Source organism: Aethina tumida, chromosome 7 (assembly GCF_024364675.1).
Source record: "Aethina tumida isolate Nest 87 chromosome 7, icAetTumi1.1, whole genome shotgun sequence".
NCBI classification, from domain to species: Eukaryota; Metazoa; Arthropoda; class Insecta; order Coleoptera; family Nitidulidae; genus Aethina; species Aethina tumida.
The window spans coordinates 9,059,864-9,082,515 of NC_065441.1; the positions used below are offsets into that span (position 1 = coordinate 9,059,864).

At 28.2% G+C, this 22,652-nt stretch overlaps 4 protein-coding genes and 1 long non-coding RNA gene across 8 annotated transcripts; 1 reads left to right on the forward strand and 4 right to left on the reverse strand.

Moving 5' to 3' along the window:
• Positions 1-7: 7 nt before the first annotated feature.
• LOC109597694 (tyrosine-protein phosphatase 10D) lies at positions 8-7,950 on the reverse strand. Of its 4 annotated transcripts, none has more exons than XM_020013442.2 (17): positions 7,814-7,950; positions 4,711-4,974; positions 3,993-4,651; positions 3,227-3,523; positions 2,868-3,164; positions 2,476-2,763; positions 2,146-2,424; positions 1,817-2,089; positions 1,598-1,762; positions 1,425-1,542; positions 1,165-1,367; positions 1,046-1,104; positions 842-976; positions 671-790; positions 475-620; positions 287-422; positions 8-235 (listed from the first exon to the last, which is right to left on the reverse strand). In XM_020013442.2, exons 3-17 carry the CDS (start codon positions 4,195-4,197, stop codon positions 167-169), a joined length of 2,790 nt encoding a protein of 929 aa, XP_019869001.2. In that variant the 5' UTR covers positions 4,198-4,651; positions 4,711-4,974; positions 7,814-7,950; the 3' UTR covers positions 8-166. The 4 variants fall into 4 exon arrangements, with proteins under 4 accessions (XP_019869001.2, XP_049825571.1, XP_049825570.1 ...); XM_049969614.1 differs by lacking the exon at positions 7,814-7,950 and adding an exon at positions 6,260-6,282; XM_049969613.1 differs by lacking the exon at positions 7,814-7,950 and adding an exon at positions 5,763-5,782.
• Positions 7,951-8,901: 951 nt separating this feature from the next.
• LOC109597704 (prismalin-14-like) lies at positions 8,902-9,553 on the reverse strand. Its single transcript, XM_020013450.2, has 3 exons — positions 9,408-9,553; positions 9,093-9,309; positions 8,902-9,033 (listed from the first exon to the last, which is right to left on the reverse strand). Exons 1-3 carry the CDS (start codon positions 9,471-9,473, stop codon positions 8,972-8,974), a joined length of 345 nt encoding a protein of 114 aa, XP_019869009.2. The 5' UTR covers positions 9,474-9,553; the 3' UTR covers positions 8,902-8,971.
• A 2,000-nt stretch (positions 9,554-11,553) lies between these two features.
• Positions 11,554-12,528, reverse strand: LOC109597698 (uncharacterized). Its single transcript, XM_020013444.2, has 2 exons — positions 12,339-12,528; positions 11,554-12,198 (listed from the first exon to the last, which is right to left on the reverse strand). Exons 1-2 carry the CDS (start codon positions 12,357-12,359, stop codon positions 11,815-11,817), a joined length of 405 nt encoding a protein of 134 aa, XP_019869003.2. The 5' UTR covers positions 12,360-12,528; the 3' UTR covers positions 11,554-11,814.
• Positions 12,529-13,775: 1,247 nt separating this feature from the next.
• On the reverse strand, positions 13,776-14,867 carry LOC126266201 (uncharacterized). The gene is made up of 2 exons (XR_007548664.1): positions 14,697-14,867; positions 13,776-14,644 (listed from the first exon to the last, which is right to left on the reverse strand). It is a non-coding gene; the product is annotated as an uncharacterized LOC126266201 (long non-coding RNA).
• Positions 14,868-14,946: 79 nt separating this feature from the next.
• On the forward strand, positions 14,947-17,648 carry LOC109597687 (40S ribosomal protein S12, mitochondrial). The gene is made up of 3 exons (XM_020013435.2): positions 14,947-15,180; positions 17,215-17,444; positions 17,499-17,648. The coding sequence occupies exons 1-3, from the start codon at positions 15,048-15,050 to the stop codon at positions 17,610-17,612; spliced, it is 477 nt and encodes a 158-aa protein (XP_019868994.1). The 5' UTR covers positions 14,947-15,047; the 3' UTR covers positions 17,613-17,648.
• Positions 17,649-22,652: the final 5,004 nt, after the last annotated feature.

Genomic DNA, 22,652 nt, shown 5'->3' on the forward strand with positions numbered 1-22,652 from the left:
ATACACAAACATATAAAATAATTTATTTAATTTAATATCAAATTACAGAATATGAAGTACATTTTTATCACTTGAATCACAGATTTTTATTGCTTCACAATACAATACAAATGATGAAGATAGAATGGAATGAATTAGAAATTCAAATAAGTAACAACTAAATAAATTACAAAATACTCTCATCTTCTTTCATAATATAACTAGCAAGGCAGTTGTGTATGAACTCATATTGTGCCTGAAAGTTATAGAAGTCATTATATGTATTCAAATATTAGTGAATTCTTACATATGTCTGGACCATTAAAACTCTTTGTTTTCTGAGATCTAAAACTGTTTTATAAACATTGATATCTTTATTTTCATCAATCAGACCCATATTAATGTCGAGTGTAATAAATGTTCCCGTTCTGCCAACTCCAGCACTATCAACAATAATTTAGATACATAGGTAACACTCCAAAATATACAACTTACCTGCAATGTACTAAAATTTTTCCATACTTGTGATAACGTCTGACCGCTTTGATCAACTGAATAACACAACTGGTGTTCTTTGGAACTCCAAAATCCGGCCAGCTCAAAAAATGAAAATGTCTTATTTTTATAACATCGTCTCCTTTCTATAAAATTGTCATTAATAATTTCAATCAACAGATCCTAATGTACTTACCTGTAATTCAATATTTCTTAAGTAATAATTGTCAAAGAATTCTTCCTCAGTACACTGAATCGTAATCTCGTCTTCTAACATCGTGGAATTGACAGTCGGAAAGTATTCGTAACATTTTTCCTAAAATCCACAATGAAGAAGCGGAGGTCCAATTGCAATTTCATTACCTACTTTTTTGTTTTCATAGAACTGAGTGACCATTACAATAATTGATACATCTTCCGTTATCACCATGTTCCAGAAGTCTTTATTAGTATGTTCCAAAGGGCCTTGGGACGCTATATATTCTATTTGGCCCGATTTACCCTAAAATATTTGGTGTGTAAACAATACGAAAGGGTGAGTCCAATGTAATTTTTTAAAAATATTTTATACCTTTATGTAAGAGGCGTTTATGTAGGTTCCATCGGGCAAAACCACTCTCGTAGCATCATCTGAAGCAAAAATGAACAACAAACTCACACATATCACAAGCAACAATAAAACTTAATTACAGGGTAGTATATTTGCGTATCTGTTCAGTCTTTTGTTTTCCGGTAAGAGGGCAGCTTGGTTGGATTTTCCCAAACGTTGGGCCTCGGCAACTAAGTCAGTGAATTGTAGTTTCAACGCTTCATCGGTGGTCTGTAAGCGTTTCCAATACATTGGGAAATTGTTCGGCGTACAACTGTACATGCCATTCGTGTTCTTCAAATCCCTGTAGAAAGAAAAGGAAAATATGACACGAGGCATAAGAGAAATTCAAGGGGGTTACTTGTATAACGGTTTTTCGTCTCTGATGTTATAAAATATTATGGCTCCTCCAATAACCAACATTAATAGTACTCCGAAGACTATTCCAATTATAGTGCCAGTATCAATTTTGGCGGATGCTGTAATTTAAATAAAGTAATCTTTTATGGTTAGTTTTTTTGTAATTTAACATACAAATTTTAAAATGTAACTGGTGAGATTGGCCATAAGCAAATTCAGTGAAGGCACGAAGGATAATGTAGTATTCAATTTGGTTAAGTTCTTCGTAAATACAGTTACTGATTTTCTGTTGTAGTTCACGCGTGGGGCAAATTTTTATAATAGTTTCAACTTCATCCTCTATAAAATTAACATTAACGAATCAAATCATAAACAAATAAATCAAAAATATACTTTTAAAAGGATTCCACAATTTTTCTGTAATTGTTTTTCCTGTTGCTTCCTCGGGCCACTGAGTGGTCCAATTGGAGAAGTATTGTGGCAAACAATATCTGGGAGGTATTAAACTTCTGTTAGATGCACCTGGGATTTCACCTTTTTTGTATAACAACAAGGCGTAATACAATATTTTGACCTTAGGATTGAAATAATCATTCCGCATTTTGAACTCGATCACATTCTCCTCTGTTACTTTTGGTTCCGGAATTGTTGAGTTTAAAACGGGTACTAAAAAAGTAAAAGGTTAACGAAAAATATTTTTTTTTTAATTAGGTTTAACTTACTGTCAGGAGATGTAATAAATTCTTGTGCAGCAGTTTCTTTCTGACCACTGTATGTCAATATAGTTATTTGTGCAGAGTATTTAGATGATGAGTTAAGATTTTTGACAAACGATTTGTTATTTTTTAAATCAATATTACTATGCTTATTGATTTCCATATTTAATAATTTAACTCTATACCCTTTTAAATAATTATACAGTCTACATGGAGCAGTGAAATTACCAGATAATTGGTTTTCCTGAATACAATATTCGATATTTCTTGGAAGATCTATCTGATCTAAAATATGTCCGATTATCCAACAATTAAACAATACACATATTTACCTACTAGTAGAGTTGCTTCTTATTTTCTCTATTGTAGTATTTGTTCCTTTTGACGTAGTGGCACTAACGGAAACTTTATATTTATAAAATGTTTTCATTACATAAGAAACCCGGGTAACACTCGCATTTACAGTTTCACATTCGGGTTCTTTTTTTATAAAATCACAATCCTCCTCTATGGGTCCCACAGTTTCAATGCAGTATGTATAATTTTGTATTTTTCCCTTTCTAACTTTGTTTTCCGACCATTGTATAGCATTATCCGTTGTTTGCACATTAGGACCCCAAGGAGCTAATTTAATAATTATAATTAACAGATTATTCAACAGATATGGTATTGAAAATAAAATTGAGATATGGGTGCATGTTTTGTAAATGTTTTATAAAATTACTCACTTCCGTCCTGAGTCCTGATATATTTTGATTGTACCAATTGTTGGTTATCCACTTCCACAATTAATGTGAAGTTATAATTATATGATGAATTAAAATTTTTAAATTTAAAAGGAGATGTGATATGTTTCTCTATCTTATTGAATGGATTATAATGTTCATCCTCGGTATAGAGACCATTGATTTCAATTCTAGTGTAAGATTTTAATATGTTAGTTTGTTTATAATTTAATAAATCATGGTACTCCCAAGTAACAAAAATATCCTCCATCTGCTCTTTCAAATCAAAATTTGTTGGATCTAAAATTTAATTTAGGAAAATATTAATATTCATGCAATATTTGCTATACATACATACTTACATGGAACAGGGGTAGTGAATACCACTTTTACGCCCCTACTTGTATTATTATTTATTATTACTTTAACATAAATATTATGTTCACAATACGGTCTTAGGTCGTTTAAAGGTAAATTTAAGTTTGTTGTTCTTTTTTCTGTTGTATTTTTACAATCATTTATAGTAATTAGAAATTTATAATCTAATCTGTTAGACAATGTATAGTCCCACCTTAAGATGTAATCAACCTTATAAGTATCTGTGTTAATTATAGATTTATCACCGATTTCATAAGTTAAATTTCTTACTTCATCGGGTTCTAAAATAAAAAAAATAATCTTAATAACATCAAATTGTTGCGAAAATTTAAAAATTGTCTGTCACATTTTTTAGAGCTAAATTTTTTTATTTGATTTATTTGATATTGAAAAAAAAAATAATTTGGTTGAAAAACATCAAAAATTTGCTGCGGGTACTTTTTATTTCGATCGAAACGAATTGATACCGTTGGTTCCATAATTTAAACATATTTCTAAGGATATATTAGGTACCGAAAAAGTAACATAATAATAATAATAATAATTTTTTGTATTATATTTTCGCATTTTGTATATTATTTGAAAGAAATTAAGCCATATTTCATTTAGTATTTCTTAATTTGTGTTATTGCTCAATGTTTTACTTATTAAACTGTTTAATTCTAAAAAATGTTGTGTATAATAAGAAAAGTTTCTATGATTCAATTTGATAAATTGATTTTCAACAATCACTTTAATAAATGTACTTACGTCCTAAGGGAGTTGTAAAGTTAACCTTGTCACCGCTACTTTTTATGCCATTTTCTAAAACTACATATACAACTGCCTTATATTTACAGTGGGGTAAATTTGCAATAAAACTGTATGTATTTTTCTTTGTTTGATATTGGTTGGGTATTTTAGAATCACATGATTCTATTTCAATTAAAAAATATTTAAATGGCCCATTTAGCATACAAGGTTTTTTCCATTTTAATGTATATTTTACTTTAAAAGATGAATGTCGTATACTGACTTCTCTAAAATCATATTCCAACTCTTTAACCTTCTCCGGAACTGAAATAGCTCTTTATCACTCTTCTATAATATCAGAACAAATTGAAACTTACCGCCAGGATTACTCTGGTACTCCTTTTCATTACTATAACCGTAACCTCTTGTCGTCCTACACTTAATAGTATAATGGTAGTTATAATAAGGTTTCACTGAATGATCATAATAGTCAAAAGATGTGTCAATAGACGTTTCATTCTCATACGCTTTACAACCAGTATTTACTTCAGATTTCTCTTTTATATTAACCTTACAATCTAAAATCTTCCCCTTTCTTTCGGAATTTATTTCCCATGACACCCTAACCCTATCCATAGCAATATTCTTGACTTTAATATTTCGTGGTTTTGGTGGTTCTGAATAAATTTACAAATAAAAGATTACTTTTTAATCAAAAATTATAAATTGTACTTACTATCAGGAGGAAAATTAATCGATTTTTTTACCACAACACTTCTTTGATTTTTATCAAATACAGTAACCGACAGAGTGTAAGTTGTTGCTGGTTTCGTGTTGTTCAAATCAAAATAGGGTTCAGAAGTATTATAGTATTGAGAACTTTCTGCATCTTCTTCATATTTTGATGTGAGTACCAATTCAAATTGGCTAGGGGGAATTAGGGGATGTGGATAATACCATTTAAACTCGGTAGTACCAAAAGTAATATTCTGAACAGGCTCTGCAACAGGTTTTATATTTTATATAGTTTATTTGGGTGTAGGACTTCGAATAGTAGTAGAATACTTGGTAAGATGATCATTGTGTAAAACACAAATCGATTTTAGTTTTAAACTTACCCTTTAGTAATATTATACAGTTTTTAAAAAAAAAAAATTAAAATTATAATACAAAAACCAAATATGTTCATAAATAATATAGAAATAGAAATAATAATAAAAAATAAGCAATAGTATTCAAAATAAATAAATCACTGCTAAATATGTTTTATAAAAAATATTTTGTTTAGTACCTGGTTCGGTCGTAGTAATTTCAGTGGTAATTCCTGTTAAAAACACTAGTTAATTATTAACGTTTAAATGTTTTACAATATTTTTATTGAAAAAAATAATAATCGCTATAATAAATACAAAATCAGGAAAATGTCAATATATTTAGAATTTCTTTATTTGTTTTTTATTGAATCGAAAAACAATTTGTTGACTGATTTAAATACAAATTTTGAGAAAAAAATTAATCTAATATCTGACCAACTGAAAAACTAAGCGACGTTTTATTGCTCAAAATAATTTTTTAAACCCAACAATTATTTACTGTAAAAATATATTTTTTTCTTTAGTACCTGGTTCAGTGGTTGTACTCTCAGTGGTCATTCCTGTTTAAAACATAATTATTAATTTGATTTCTCTCCAAATTTGTTTATAAATGTATAAGTGAAATTCTGATTTTTTATGCTTGTGTGTACAACTATCAATTAAATATTTTTATAAAAAATATTTTGTTTAGTACCTGGTTCGGTCGTAGTAATTTCAGTGGTCATTCCTGTTTAAAACACTAGTTAATTATTAACGTTTAAATGTTTTACAATATTTTTATTGAAAAAATTAATAATCGTTATAATAAACACAAAATCAGGAAAATGTCAATATATTTAGAATTTCTTTATTTGCTTTTTAATGAAACGAAAAACAATTTGTTGATTGAAATAAATACAAATTTTGAGAAAAAAATTAATCTAATATCTGACCAACTGAAAAACTAAGCGACATTTTATTGCTCAAAATAATTTTTTAAACCCGACAATTATTTACTGTAAAAATATATTTTTTTCTTTAGTACCTGGTTCAGTGGTTGTACTTTCAGTGGTCATTTCTGTTTAAAACATAATTATTAATTTGATTTCTCTTCAAATTTGTTTATAAATGTATAAGTGAAATTCTGATTTTTTATGCTTGTATGTACAACTATCAATTAAATATTTTTATAAAAAATATTTTGGTTAGTACCTGGTTCGGTCGTAGTAATTTCAGTGGTCATTCCTGTTAAAAACACTAGTTAATTATTAACGTTTAAATGTTTTACAATATTTTTATTGAAAAAAATAATAATCGTTATAATAAACACAAAATCAGGAAAATGTCAATATATTTAGAATTTCTTTATTTGCTTTTTAATGAAACGAAAAACAATTTGTTGATTGAAATAAATACAAATTTTGAGAAAAAAATTATTCTAATATCTGACCAACTGAAAAACTAAGCGACGTTTTATTGCTCAAAATAATTTTTTAAACCCTACAATTATTTACTGTAAAAATATATTTTTTTCTTTAGTACCTGGTTCAGTGGTTGTACTTTCAGTGGTCATTCCTGTTTAAAACATAATTATTAATTTGATTTCTCTCCAAATTTGTTTATAAATGTTTAAGTGAAATTCTGTATTTTATACTTGTGTGTATAACTATCGATTAAATATTTTTTAATATAACATGCAAAAAACAAAATTGAAATTTAACATATTTAAAAAATGAATATTTAACAATTATTTAATAAATTATTTCCTTTCAGTACCATGAAAATAATAAAGAATACAGAATAAATCAAAAACAAAAAAAATTAATAAGAAAAATACATACAAATAATATTAAATATTTTTCCTAACAAAAATTTTCTTCAGTACCTGATTCCGTAGTAGTACTTTCTGTAGGCGTTCCTATTTAAAACAAATATTAATATATTATTGATATATTTTTGTTATATATAGTATTATTATTTAATTATAAATGCTCAAATTTCACATATTTCGAAGAAGAATATTAAACAATTATTTAACAATTTATTTCTCGATATAAAATATGATAAATCGACTACTTATGCGACAGTGAGTGTATAGTTAAAATTCGTCGAATAAGTTGCGAAACACCCTGTATTTAATTACAATGTTTAAAGAATTTACAATATTTCAAAAATTGTTCTTGAATTCAATTAATCTTTTGAAGAATTTTGATTTTTCTCTTATATTTTTATTTATAAACGTTGAAATAAAATTTGAATAATTTGGATATGTATACTACTTATTTATTATATCATAATACTAAATATTTTTTAAGAACCTGATTCCGTAGTGGTATTTTCCTGTTCCTGTTTAAAACATATTAATAATATATATTAAATATACACACGTATAAAGTAATCTTTATAACAAACAGACAAATAAAATTTATATTAAATTGTTTATATTTAGTGCCTGGTTCAATTGTAGAACTTTAAACCCCCATTCCTGTTTAAAACATTAATTTAATTTGTTTCTATATTTTTTATTAATTTATTTTCACATATAGTGTTATTTATTGTGATAAAATTTAAAACAAAATAGTTTGTATTATGTGAATATTAATAATATTTAAATAAGAGATATCGATAACAATATTTATTTTATTATTCATATTTTTACTCTCTTATATATAATTATATTTTTTAATAAATATAAATATTTACAATATTTTATTCAGCTTTTATGTTCACAATTGTAAATAGATGGATATTTAACGCCAAACTTACCTATGCAATAAACAAAATCACCACACAAAGATATAAAAAAAATCACAAAAATTTTCATTTTCTGTTGCTCACAAACTTCAAAGTCAGTCATTACATTGATTAAACATTTGTTTAACAGGATGTTTTTATCAGTTGTGTTAACCGTTGTCACATCACTATATTAATAATTAACACATTAATCACACATTTTAAACTCGATGCAAAGTTAGGGGAAAAAAATAACATCGATAAAGAAAACCACGTTGTGCCGCGCATTTCAAAAAAATATTTCACTGCTTCAGTGGAGTCTGTAGTTAAACATGTGAATCGCCCCTAAGAGAGATAACGGTTTATTTTTAGAAAGCATATTGTTTCTGGGTTTTGGTTTTATTTCTGCTCAAGTCTTCCTCAATGCAATGAAACACATGCATTTGTTTTATGTATCTCTTTATAATTTTTTATATTATTAATTAGTAAATTGAAATATTCATTTTATATAAATTGATTGGTATTATTAATTATTAAATTGGAATATTCATTTTTCATAGAATGTTTAACGTATTATTGTAAAAGTTTAAAATTACCCTAAAATTTCTTAATCTTTAATCTTTTATTTTATTCTCCAACAAGAAGCTAAGAAATCATAAACTGAAGAAAGAAAATAGAGATAATTTCTTACAATAATATCTATTATAAATTACCTTTAGTTAAAGAAAAATACAAAAAATTTGTTTTTTGAATTTTGTACACATTTATCTGTAACACTCAAAATTATTTAATAAATAAATATGGATAAATTTTCTACAAAACGTAATCAATATGGGAAAAAATTAATTTATCAAATACATTACCAAAAAACATATGTTATTTATATAAACATATTTAATATTTTAACAAGTATTTTCTTTTATTTGTCGTGTGTACATTATGTTAGTCATATAAAAGGAGAAGGTATTTTCTTTTTTAAATATTTATTCACAATTGTCATAATTATTTAATATATTTTACATATATTACAAAGGACATTTTTTAACGAAAAGTGCTGAAGAAAAAGTCAAATATATTGTTAAAAGAAACAATATTAATCATATTAATTTAGGAATTTAAGAATTTTTCAATAATTTATTCATATATACAATATTCTTAACAATACTTTATTAAAACCAAACATTGGCGAATTTACCACCACCAGTCACCATATGGGTATCCATATCCTAATCCATGTCCATATCCGCCATATCCTATTTGACGAAAGAGCAAAATAAAAACTTTAATTTTCACAATGATTTTTAATATTTACCTCCATAGCCTCCATAGCCTCCGTAGTATGATTTGATAACTGGATAATAGGAATATGAGGGATAATAATGGCCATATCCTCCATATCCGCCGTAGCCGTATCCATATCCATAACCCAATCCAATACCTCTTTTTACCGGTTTCTTCACTTCAACAACGTCTTCCTGTTGTTCTTGTTCTGCTTGAGTCAGAACGATGAGGGCAAAGAAAACTAACAACTGAAATAATTCCAAACCAAAATTACTCAAAAAATTTAAAATCACCATCACTATAAACTTATAAATAAAAAACATTCCTATTGTTTGTGTCCACTCACCAAGAATTTCATATTGTCGATGTCGAAGCACACACAGCGACGCACTGATGCCGGACATTTTTCCATTTGCCGTATTTATACACGTAAATAAATTATTAAAAATAATTGCAGTATTACGGGGTGGTTAAGCAGAGCGACCACTCCAAGGTTCCCCACGTATTACAACGCTAATTACCGTTGTGGGTTAAGGTTAGGGAAATATTTGTTTGTGTACACATTTTCTTTGTTCGAAATCGGTGAATTTTAAGAAATTTGCGTGACACATTATGTTTGTTGTATCTCGTATTTATCATTGTTGTAATTTAGAATTTTTAGGACAAATCTACAAATTTTATAATTTAATATCAATTTTCTGTGGTTCACGGAAGGAAAGTTAAAATGAAAGAAACAAATAAATTTTGAAATTTCAGTTGTTTTTAGAAAAAATTACTTTACTTACCTTAATTCCTCAACATTTTTAATATTTAGTTTTACTATTCAGGAATATCTTCCTTGATCGTTCAGACTTCAGAGTTCAAATTAAAAAAAATACAAAAAGAAGAATAATATTTATTTATTTCAAACATTTAAACTACATATTTAATTGTTTATTCATGCTAAAACAAACTAAAAAATTAATATTTGTAATAATCATCCTCAAATATTTAGATTAATTTTTTACATAACATGTGGTGAAGGAAAATGAAAGATAATGACTAACAATTTCCTTCAGTGTGTGGAATATTATCGTTATTAATTATCTGTATTCCGGTTCAGTATTTAATCACATTAAAGTATTCATTTTCCTCATTTTCAGACAAAAATATTGTGTTTATATTAAAAAATTCTTTAGAAAACATATTTTCATTCTAAAATTAATTGATTTAATGTTCCAAAATATACTAAATAATTTAATAAATATAATTTTAATCCCCAAACATTTTATTTAATTTAAATTTTTACGAGTATGGCGAAGTAAAACAGTGTTTTTTATTAATAGTCGACACATTATAAACTCTCAAAACAAAGGAAAATGGAAAATAATGGTAATAATTTCCTTTTCTGTATATGAAATATTATTATTATTATTATTATTATCTGTTCAAAATAAAATTACATTAGTGTTCATTTTCCTCATTTTATATCAAAAATTTTATTTGTAAGTATTTAGATTTAAACATTCTTTATAAAACTAAAGACTAATCTTCATAAATACTCTATTTACGATAATGTATGAAAATATTGTGCATGACTATAAGAACAAGCAATTTGAGTGACTACTTGAACTATTAATTTAAAAAATTCTATCAAGTACTTTCGATACTTTTTTTGCAAGATGCAGAATGGAAAATAACAATGTTTTTTTTAAGTTATCATGGGAAAGAAAATATATCAATGCAACTCAGACTGATTGTATTTATTTATTTACTTCCTCATTTATTAAAACCATTACAGTTAATGTGTCGCAATTAGAGTCGTCGCAACCACCATTGCGATTAAAAAAAATAATTGTACAACATTATTGATAATAATTACCCATATATTACGTAAATTATCCATATGAAATTAAACACTTTTATAACGCATTTAAATGTATGCATTTAAAGATTTTTAAAAATCTTAACTCGGATCCGGTGTTTTCAATGACTTGCCTTGTGTCAATATTAATAGTGTGAATGTGTGCGTGAACCTCGAGGACCTATTAAAAATAATTTTGACATTTCTATAGTCTAACAGCCAATAATTTTTCACGCATCGTTTCATGTGCTGTCGGTGTTATTGAAATGTGGAAACAATTAATAACCGTTCATCAGCATGTTGTTTCAATATTGTTGACCTACTTGCCAAAAATATATGTAATACCGAAAAATGTGATAACAGGACGCATTTCTATGGTATTATTAAGAGATTTGTCTTTTAAGCAATAATTGGCAAACATGCGAAACCACAGTTTTAAACCGCATTAAATAATTGTATATTTTCTTAAATGTGGTCAATAATTAGATGAGATCTGAAATCTAGACATTTGTTAGTCTAACAAACAATTTTAACAAAAAATATTTATTTTACTATTTAGTTATTTTACAATAGGATAAAAATCAAATAAAGAAAGACAGATGAATTTATTATATTTAAAATAAATTTTATTAACTTATATATATTATAAACGGTTATAAAAATTATAAATATTATAACAAATGCGCAACAACATTTGAACCTTTTACTTTAGACACATACATAATATTTTAAATGTTGTTCCACTTTCTTGTAATCTGCTTTTAAACGTTTAAATTTCAAGTTAATATAATTATATTAGCAATTAATTATGTACAAATACATTTATTTTTTTACTTCATAATTTTACAATTGTCCAACTATTTTTCTTTTGGGTTAAATAAAAAATAAATTATTTAAAAAATTACAGTTTCTAAATATTATTAAATACAATTTGATATCCGTGCCCGGCTCCTTGGCCTCCAACCGAAGAACCCACACCGAAACCTCCATAAAGATGTTCCCCGTTTTCCCGATTCAGGAACAACGTTCTGGCCACCACCACTCTTGGCACGAATACATGATGCAAATGTCCAGGAATGAAAGCGTGATGATACACGTGACCTGGTACCCAGACGTAGGAGTTCTTCCCTTCCGTTTTGTCAAGGGATGCTTTTAGTTGAGCTCTTTCGATATTATCTTTGGGAAGATGAGAGGGCAGATTGAACAGCGAGGCAGAGCCGTGTTCGAGTGGTGAACGTTTGCGTACTGCACAGGCCAATAACGTGCAGTTTAATAGAAGGATCACGGTGATAATCTGGAACAATTGTTTTTTTATTTAAATGACGGTTTTTAGCGACCGATACCCATGACAAATTTTAGAGGTAACGAAGGTTAGTTTATCACATGTTAATTAACAATAATTGATAATTAGTATAATTTAAACAAATCCAGTACCTCATACTTTGACCGGCGCATAATGATGCCGTACGTTCCACTTTCTTGCCGTTTTAATGCACGCAATGCGACTTTTTAAACGGCATGCACTCACACACAATGCCATATTAAAATAGGCGAGTGAATTGAGATAAATCAGTACCGAGTGGCGATCGGAATGGTTATAACCTGAATATCTATTCTTCTATTGCATCACATCAGGCCGGCACAGGTTTTAATTAATTATTAATGCTAAAGAAGGTGGTTTAGGGTTTTCAATGTCGTTCGACTGGCTTATGCAAATTTCGAAAGTGATTTTGTTGTACAAGTGAAATGGTCCACCGGGATATCATTAAATTTCGTTATAGTTAATATTAATAATGTCGATAAAAAACACAAGTTATTTATAAAAAAATTAAATTAGTTTATAATATTATACATTCGTTATAAATATTTCGTGCTAAAATTATTGCAATCTGCACTTTAATATGCGCAAATTAGTTTTTAAATTGGTTTATGTCTTTATTTAATAAATAATTTATAAAAATATCAATCTTTAGTGTAATGAAATCCGTGATGATAATGTGTCTAGTTAACTAGTACCTAAAATTGAAAATTGTTTTATTTTTTATACATTTTTTAGTTTGAACTTCTGTATTACAATCAATTACAATTTTTTTAAATTAATTTGATGAGTTATCAAAATTGAAATATTTTAAATATCAAATACTACTAAAGGTTGTTTAATTTTAATTTTTGAAATACATTTATATTTAATTTCATTATTTGTTTTAAAAAATATATATTTTTTAATAGTTACTTGTTTAAATGAAACATGAAAAATATTCTTAATAGGTTAATTAATTTGTAATTGGCATATAGTTCAAAACATAATAATTGGGAAAATCATTATAAAATTTTAATTTGAAATCTAGCCAACAATTATTGTGTGCAGAATTATATTGGTATTTAATTGTCCTCGTTCATATTACTTATGGTAATAATTAAAAATTGGATAAAAATACACAAACAAATCTAATGTAAAAAGAATATGTTAAAATACCAAAAAGACTTAAAATTTTAAGTAGATTAGTATGATTCAGGCAAATTGACAAAGAAATTACACATTATTACACAAAGGAATGAAAAATAAGATGGTTTATTTTTAGCAAATATATTTTATTAATAATAATCTTCGTAAAAATAACTATCATTAGAAAATTTTAATAAACTTAAATTCATAAATTAAACAAAATAAAAATATCTTGATACAATATAAAAATAACATAAATAAAAAAATCAATTGCATTTTTTACAAAAATTTAAAGAAATAAAATAACAATTTTAACTTACTTTATACCAATCAGAACAAAAATAACACAGTACATATTATAAGGTAAATTAGGGAAAACTGCAAGAAAAATTTAAATCAAATGATAAGTTCTAATAAGTGGCAAATGAAAATGACTGTCTTTATTAAATTAAATTGTTCTGTATCTGCAGTCGAACCCTTTTCATTGCATGTTGTACATCAATTTTACCAAAACGATTACATACAATTTTATATTGCTTTATAATTAGATTCCTTGTACTTTCATCAGCGTTTTCTTCCAATTTCTTATAAAGCATTTCCATTTTCTTCCTTACTAAAATCTCACACTTTTCATATTGCTGAGATAGATTATTTAAATATATAATCTTATGGAGGTATTTAATGTAATATTTTCGGATATTTTTTGGAAAATATTTTTTTATTTTACGAATTTCAGTGCAGGAACACCTTTTCCAATACCTACTATGTTCATCCAAACCCAAGACATAGTGAGTATCTTTATTAAAGAGGGTACCACAAAGTTTACTACCAATTCTGTTTGTTACAAAAGCATGGACAAGTCTAATTTCCTCATCAGTCATATTAATATCTTTGACATTTACATACTTTGCCACAATTGTCATCACACTTAGATCACAGTCTGTTTGTGATTGTGGGAAATTATCACTTGCAATTTGAGTGTCTGTTTTATCAGTGAAAATATCACACTCACTAAAGGTACTTAGGACAGATGAACTAGAGAAAAAAATGTGATGAAAAGAAACCGATTGTGTACTTGAAGGGCTTGCATCAGTTAATCCATTAGCCAGAGGTGAATTTTTTTCTGTATTTTTATTCAATTTATTGTGAATATTGGATTTTATCTCTTGTAAATCATTTTTTAATGAGGCACTTGATGATTTTGAAGGGGTTGATTGTTTTAAAACAAAACTACTTCTTAATTCATATCTCTTTGCCAAGTAATGTAGAGATTTTTTCCAGGTGGTATTATTGCCTTTAAAACATATATATTGAATTTCAATTTGTTATGTCTACGTTAAACCTACCCTCTTGATCCATTTTAACAGCTGTAGCTTTTACTCAAGCTCATAATTTTCAAATAAATTTCGATAGTTTACAACAGTTTACGTTTACAACACTTTTAAACTTGAAGCAGTGCAGCCAAACGTATGTTTTTATAACCAATCTGACATCTTCACAACTAAATCGCGCCTTTTAAACCATAGAAAACCAACAGAACAGCTAAATAAGTTATACCATCTTTATTCAATTAGTATGAACTTTTAAGTATTATGCAACCCACATTGCACAATATATTTGTGGTGACAGTGTTAGGTTAGGTTGTGTTATTAATTAATCTTGAAAGTTACTTTAAATCTGATAAAACAACATACACTATGAATATAATTAGAAAAGTTATTCAAATAGTGCCTCAAGTTAAGCCATCATTATTAATAAATGCAGAAAATAAACAACTATTGGACATAACCTCTTCACTAACCAGCAGACTATCATGTTTAAATATTCAGGGTAAGAAACATTTATTAATGTGTTCGTTTTACTTTTTTAGTTCCCAGTTAACAATGAGTTAATTTCCATTTTAGTTCTTCTGTGATCTATTTTGTTGTTTGAAAACAGTGGTCTCATGGACTTTTCAGATGGCTGAGTTATTCTAAGACCATATATACACTTATAAATTGTTAAATACTGATATTAATTTAGATATTACCTTTTACACACTACATTTACTCTGATGTATTATTTATATTCATTCTATATATATATATATATATATAATACATATATACCTCCTTATATATATATGGGGGTGCTTAATCCAGTAGTGGACTTAAATTTTCTGTAACAAATGAGAGTATTATTTCTTCAATATGCCCAAAATATGCCTATGTGTTTTGGTTTTGGGTGACAAAAATGTTTGTCAAAATTGGACAAAAAATACAAATTTTATATGGATGTCCCGCTTGCAAATGGGCCACACTGTATTTTATAACATATATGAATAATTATAAAATTTCTTTTATAATTTAAACTATGATGAATTTTGTTGAAGACATGTTGTTTGTTTATTTGTAGCTTTTCCTTCTTGAAATTGTTAAATTTTCATGTTCTTCCAGTTAGAAACCTCACATATTCATATAGTTTGTGAATAGGAAAATTGTGATTATCTTGTCAAAATGTCAATCATCATCAGGCAAATCTGTACATAAACCGATTTTGAAAATACCTTTAAGTTTCATAATCTTGTGCCATTTGAATTATAATTTTCCGAACCCGTTGGCAAAAACAGGTACTTTTTCAGTCAACTTCTCGAGACGATTGTGTTTGCATACAATGGATTAACAAAATCGGTTTTGTACGAAAAACCTTACGGAAGAAAAACGCATATGATGAAAAGTTGACAACATAATCTTTTCTTTCTGCGTCCACGACACGAATTAACTTGTTCGGTTTACTCGAAATGTGCATCTCATTTTGTTACGCATTCCCGGAATTCCAACTCTTCTTTTGCGTGTTTATTGCGCAGGGTTTTATTGCCGGGGAAAGTTTTTTTTTTTGGGCAACACCAAATTTGCACTGTAAAAATTGGCGTTTCGGCACGGTACCGTTATATTATGCATTTTTACGATCGAACTGGACCATCGGGCAAAACACCCTCATAAAATAAATTTAAATGATCGGTTATTTTTATGAAAGTAAAACCTATCTGATTTATTTATTTATTTGGAATCGGTTTTTATTAGTTTTGTTGTAAAAAGTATTTAAAAGGCATTCTTGGAAACCGTTGGGCATAATTCATATTGCAGAGTTAATTTTGCAACACCCGTACAGTGTGCCCATTTGTGATTATAATCTTGCAGATTTTCGTTGACTATTGTATGGCACCGTCAATGTCGTTTCAATTCTGCTGTGTCATCAGGCATTAGGGAAACTGTACAGTGGTCAGTCTTTTGCTAATTTCAGATTTTAATCTTTTTTCTCCTACTCCATTCATACTTTTTCGTCCTTACTACCACTAATTTTATACTGAGAATAGGTCCTGACAGAATAATAAATCGTTTTATAAATGCACAACTCTTAGGTCACGTGTGACTTCGTGAATTTTATGGGACAGTGTCCAAATTAAATACCAGTGTTTTTTTTGAACAAATCTGTTTTTTTTTAATTTAGTTTTTCAAATATTTACAGAATGATATCTTATTGCTCTTTCTGATGGAAACAGTCTGACATGGAGCCCACCTAATTCCCACTGTTTACGTTACATTACCAAAAATTGTCCGCCAAAATAGCCAAACAATGAGTCCCACACGTCACCCTTTGCACAGGCAGGTGAACTCTCGGACATTGTCCACTGTGCGACAGTTGCACCCGCACATAAAGCCGTTGCACGGCGCATTGCACATCGTAGATGGGAAAATGGGTCCCAGAAGGATTATGAGTAGATTGACCAGCGATTGTGGTCCCGCCGATGACCACACGGGTTGCCGTCCGTCATGATTCCTCCCGATTTGCTTCGTGACATCTAATCAATTTGTTTATCGGCAGATCGATGCATGGCCTCGTTGTCGCAGATGCACAGGAAGGGGCCGCATCAGAAGATCCGTAAGCCGCGACAACCGCTGGACGGGAATCCCTTCATGAAAGGTGTCGTCATAAAAACGCTTATTAAGAAACCGAAAAAACCGAACTCGGCGAATAGGAAATGCGTCCTAGTCAGGCTATCCAATGGTAAAGAAATGGTGGCTTATATACCAGGGATTGGTCATAATCTTCAGGTGATTTGAATGTATAAATGAAGCGATTTAATTTGTTGATTATGATTTTTTTAGGAACACAATATTGTACTTTGCCGTGTAGGAAGAGTCCAAGATTGTCCAGGAGTGAAACTGAAGTGTGTTAGAGGAAAATTCGACTTGGGACATGTTATTCAAAATAAAAAGTAGAATTATCTAAAGTTGTTAATAAATTTGTTAGTTATATTTGAGTTTTATTATTCAATTAACACACAAAACATACAAAAGTACAATAGTCGTCATTATTATAACACATAATCATAATAACTAATTAGAGTTTTTTTTTAATTAATGAGACTATTAAGGTATTATTAATTTACTAATATTTTATTTTGGGATCTAAAAAATATATTTTGGAATTTTTAGAAAATTTTATACATATTTTTATTAATTGAGATTTGTCCTCGTCACTAAATCTAGTTAAAATTGGACAGCCACGTTTTTATTAGAAATTAGTTATTTTATTTTCTAGGTGTGGGGTCAAACAAACCCTTAAAGGTCCTCAAACTAATTTCAAAAAGTACCATTTTTTCCATGTTGCTTTAATTTCAGTTGGCAATAAAGTTGAATGGTTTTTTGGCATGCAAATTATCCAGTTACAGATTTTCTATTTTGAACTCTGACAATTTTTCTAATTTTGTTGTTTCTCTGAATTTTGGTAAAGATACATTATAAATTTTCTTACAGTTTCACTTTGACCAAAGATTAAATAGATATAATAAGCAGAAAATCACTAGTAAATGATCAATTTCAATACTCTGGGGCTAATGAAAGATCATAAAGTAAAAAATTGGTATAATTTTGACCATAAAAAATAAACGCAATTTTTTAAAGAATTAAATTAGATTGACCAGTTGCATAGTATAGTCAACAATAACAGAAAAATAATAAACATAGGTACTGGATTCCAATTTAAGTAGTAGTGCTCATATTTTTAATAAATTTTAATTAAGTTGCTATACATGTGGCTATTACTGTAAATATTGAAACATTAATTTTGAAGTTCAGTATCTCAATAATCATTCATTCAATTAATAAATTTAATAACATTTAACATGAATACTCTGTATAATATTCTTTTCGTTTTATAATTGACTACAGCGGTATCTCCGTACCATAATTAAACCACCATCGTCTTTCACAGTTGGAGTATCAAACTTTTTTGCTTAGTTTGGTTCCTGTAAAAGATGTATCATATAAAATACGAAGCAGGCAAATTATATAAGAAATGTTTGGTTTATACTAAACCAATTAAAACAACTATTAACCAAAAGCCTAATTGCTACTAGTTTAGGTAGAAATAGAAAAATCCAGATTCAAATTAAGATAACGGTACCGTAATAAAAATGTGAATGGCATTTTTTGAATTGGCCACAAGGGATGTTGTCTCGGCTACTAGTTCACTTGCCGACAAATTTTTATTGAACGTAATAAATGACCGTGCACGTAACGAATCGGACTATGCAAAAGTCCCGTTCATTTTTCATAAAGTTATTACGGTAAGCAAAAATTTTTGGCAACCCGATACAAAAACCCTTTGCACGCTGGCAGATGTTTCCGCATTATGTAGGTCAATAGGTTTAAATGTATTTGAAATAGAGATTAAAAATTTTGGTCAAATATGTATACAGTTATGCTGGACAGTTGACACAGACATCCATCATATTCTTGCACAAAAGGAAACGAATGAGAAGAATGGGTTTTTGTGGTTTAATGTCGAAAACCCTTCTATAATAACCATATTTGTAAAGGCTGACCAGCAATGACAAGTGACAAGTAGGTAAAAGGATCAATTGGAAAATGTGCAAAACAAGACGTAAGATTTTTACATGTTATGTCCAGTAACAGTAACTTTTAATAACGCAATCGATCACATTACAAGTACTCCTCACAAAATCGATTTTTAATTAACTTTCTAATATATAATACCTACATTTTTCCCAAAGCCTCTATTTTTAAAAAACTTATTTCAAAAATTTTACCGATCACTAATTACCTAATTTAAAATTAATATTACTACTAGCGTTTTTAAAAAGATTTTTATTATTGTCAGTAATTTTAAACGACAGGCCCAATTTTACCTGGAAATTATGTTATAATAAATAAACTAGTTCAAGACAGAACACAAAAGACAGATCATTATTAACCCCAATAAAATAATTTAAAAAATAAAACTCATTTTTTATTTAATGTAAATTTTACAAATATACCAGGTAGGGATACTTTTATCATATTTTTGTATTTTTAATTTATTCATTATTTATTGTTGTGTTATAATGAATATTCGTCTCATTATTCATTAATTGTATTTTTAATATTTTTCAACTGGTCCAATTTTCTGCATTTTATCGTAATTAATAAGAATTTGTAAATTACAATTTAATTTAGATCTGAACGAATATAGTTTGTTAAGGATTTATAATTTTATTTTAATTTATTTATCTTTAACCCTCCTTTAAAAGTAAGAGTACATTAAGCAAAAATATTTTGATCTGATTTACATTTAATTCATGAAGATTAACTCACAGAAATGCAAGAACACAAAGCACAATGGCCATAAATCAAACAGTAGAACCATTTTCCACGCACTAATCATATTTGGCGTAGGGGTTAAATATCCAAATTACGCTTGTTTTGTATTTCTAGGATCCATAAAATTTTACAACGCAATGCTTCAGTTATTGCATCTCGTTGCTACCAGAATTACCAATAACCATTGTCCATTGGGCAATAAAGTCGAAGGGTTAAATGTTAGTCGAAAATATTAACTTTAGGTCGAACTGGTGAAATTTATTGATGTAGATTTATGAACGTTTTCTTAAAACTTGATTAATTATTTATGAGTTCAAAGTCAATGTTGCTCTATTTTAATAACAAATTATATTTGACTCAACCAAAAATCAATTTGTTTATTGTAACCAAATAAAGAATTTTGAGAAAATGTAGTTATTAGAAGCTCAATTATTTTTTAACTTCCATCCCTTATACAAAATTCTTAAAAAATATTTTGTAGTATCTTTAGAATTAGGTTTGGTTTAAAAATAATTTGACCTTACAATTATTTGAATAATTATATCAAGGACTGTAGCTTTTATATACAGTGGCTGTTATGATAATAGCTTTAAATTAATTAAAAGAGATTAAAAATAATATGTTGATCAAGGACCAGACTTCTCAAAAAGTATATTATCTCCACCCATGATATGGAGATACCACTTTGCTTCAAACATAGGCTCTCTTTAAGAAATAGAAGGACGCAAGAGTACACATTAAATAAAAACATTAAAAAATGTGTTTCAATATGATAATGATTCCTACCATCTAAAATTATCATAGATTGTATAAAAGACTAAAGCAATAACCATGTGAGATTATGTTAGTTACCAAATTCGACTTTAAAATTATACAAATTAATATTTTTCTCAGTAATCAAAGAAGCTTGGTGGAATAAAAACATGTGCAGTAATGGTCATGGAACAACTTATTAAGATATTTTAAGAATATGAATTGTACTACTTGTAGTTTCTGTACTTCTACTGACGTAGACCTCCTTCATCGTACTCATGGACCGATTTATGTACAAAATATTAATTAATATGTAGAAACGAAACAGTTAATTGTAAAATACAATAAAACACATATTCAAAACCAAAGTTGTTTATTTATGTCCAACTGAATTCATCACACAGTATGAAATAGCAATAGAAAAATAACATATTAATTAAACTAAGTGCTTAAAGTAAAGTAATGGTTATAAAATGAAGAAGGTAATAATATTATGCACTTCTAAAAATTTTCTTGGTATACCTTGCAGTTTGTGTAAAGTGTGTCAAAATTCGGTAGTGTTGCAATTTGCATATTTACCGTGAAGTCGAAAAATTAGGTGATCAGAACGCAAACAAAGAGTTTTTGTGTCTGTAGGTCAGTGAATGTAACGGGGTTTGATTTACGGTCCGCAATTTGCGATTGTGCCCGTCATAAAACTGGCAAGGGGTGGTTGATGCAGCATTCATTGTCTAACTGTAGGTCAGAAACGTGCAAATATATGTCAACCCTTTACCAATATTTCTGCAAATGCCTTCCTGAATCCGAAACTGACTCACGCACTTGCATCGTTGCGGGACCCTTCACTTTCGGTCACAATGTCGTTTCCACAAACTGGCCTATAAATTTTAACCGAGTAGGATTAGAAATTTACATTTCAAACTGATTTTATTACCTTTATTAACTTCATGATCATACTTTTATTGTATCCTATTTACAAATACGATTTCTATCTAGTAATGGTGTACAATTTTCTGCTAAAATTAAAACATTACCACAAACAAAAATTAATGTGGAAAATGTTTTGGTACCTACAAACAAAGGCACAAAAAATATAATTAATGGCTTAATTCTCAATATTATTTTGATTTGTACATATTTACGACATCTGGAATAGTTGCAACCCTAACATCCCCCATATAGATGTTAACCAAACATAACTAACCCTTCCTCTTCCGCAAACTTGGACATGTGTGCGACCGTTTCCGTTATGTGGGTGTGATGCCCGCCACCACATGAATAATGATCGAGAGGAATCTTCATCAATCCACGATTGTGGACAAAGCTCCCCCAAATGCTTTGGCCAAATTATAGAATACAATTGGGAATGTTTCACTAATTGACAGCTTCACCCGAAGCGATATTCTATTTTTCTCCCATCTTTTAATGATTTATTCACGCGGATTTAACTCAATGCTAAGCTCGGTTACCGTTATTGGGATAAGGCGTGAGATTTTCTACGCGGTAGCCAACGCAAAGGGCTGACAAGTGATGCGTTTAATGCACCTGAATATTTACCAGTGAATGCGATTTTTTACGTACCGGTTTTTGTTATTCCTCCATGGATACATTACCGTACTAATAAGAAGCGATTAAGAGAACTTTCAGTCCTTGAATGTTTTTTGGAAGTAGCTACATTTTTTCCTAGTTATTATCACAAATCTAAACAGTTAAAATAAGAATGAAACCTTAGTTAATTTAATTGTTTTTTGATTATTATAATATTTTAGGATATGTATGTGAATGTATTCTTCTTCTAAATATATAAAGTAAATAAAGTTTTTTACTCCATTTACAATAAATTAATGTAAAACACATTTTAGTGTTCTATAACAAAATAAATAGAATTAATAACTTGTTACTTAT

Coding starts and splice junctions, on each gene's coding strand:
- LOC109597694 (XM_020013442.2), bottom strand. CDS start 4,197: ATGCTAAATGGGCCATTTAAATATTTTTTAATTGAAATAGAATCATGT. Junction 2,764..2,867: donor TATCAGGACTCAGGACGGAA/GTGAGTAATTTT, acceptor TTATTAAATTAG/CTCCTTGGGGTCCTAATGTG. Junction 791..841: donor AGTTCTATGAAAACAAAAAA/GTAGGTAATGAA, acceptor TGTGGATTTTAG/GAAAAATGTTACGAATACTT.
- LOC109597704 (XM_020013450.2), bottom strand. CDS start 9,473: ATGGAAAAATGTCCGGCATCAGTGCGTCGCTGTGTGTGCTTCGACATC. Junction 9,310..9,407: donor TCGACAATATGAAATTCTTG/GTGAGTGGACAC, acceptor GAATTATTTCAG/TTGTTAGTTTTCTTTGCCCT. Junction 9,034..9,092: donor AGGCTATGGAGGCTATGGAG/GTAAATATTAAA, acceptor TTCGTCAAATAG/GATATGGCGGATATGGACAT.
- LOC109597698 (XM_020013444.2), bottom strand. CDS start 12,359: ATGCGCCGGTCAAAGTATGAG. Junction 12,199..12,338: donor TGCGCCGGTCAAAGTATGAG/GTACTGGATTTG, acceptor CAATTGTTCCAG/ATTATCACCGTGATCCTTCT.
- LOC109597687 (XM_020013435.2), top strand. CDS start 15,048: ATGAATATAATTAGAAAAGTTATTCAAATAGTGCCTCAAGTTAAGCCA. Junction 15,181..17,214: donor ATCATGTTTAAATATTCAGG/GTAAGAAACATT, acceptor GTTTATCGGCAG/ATCGATGCATGGCCTCGTTG. Junction 17,445..17,498: donor GGATTGGTCATAATCTTCAG/GTGATTTGAATG, acceptor TGATTTTTTTAG/GAACACAATATTGTACTTTG.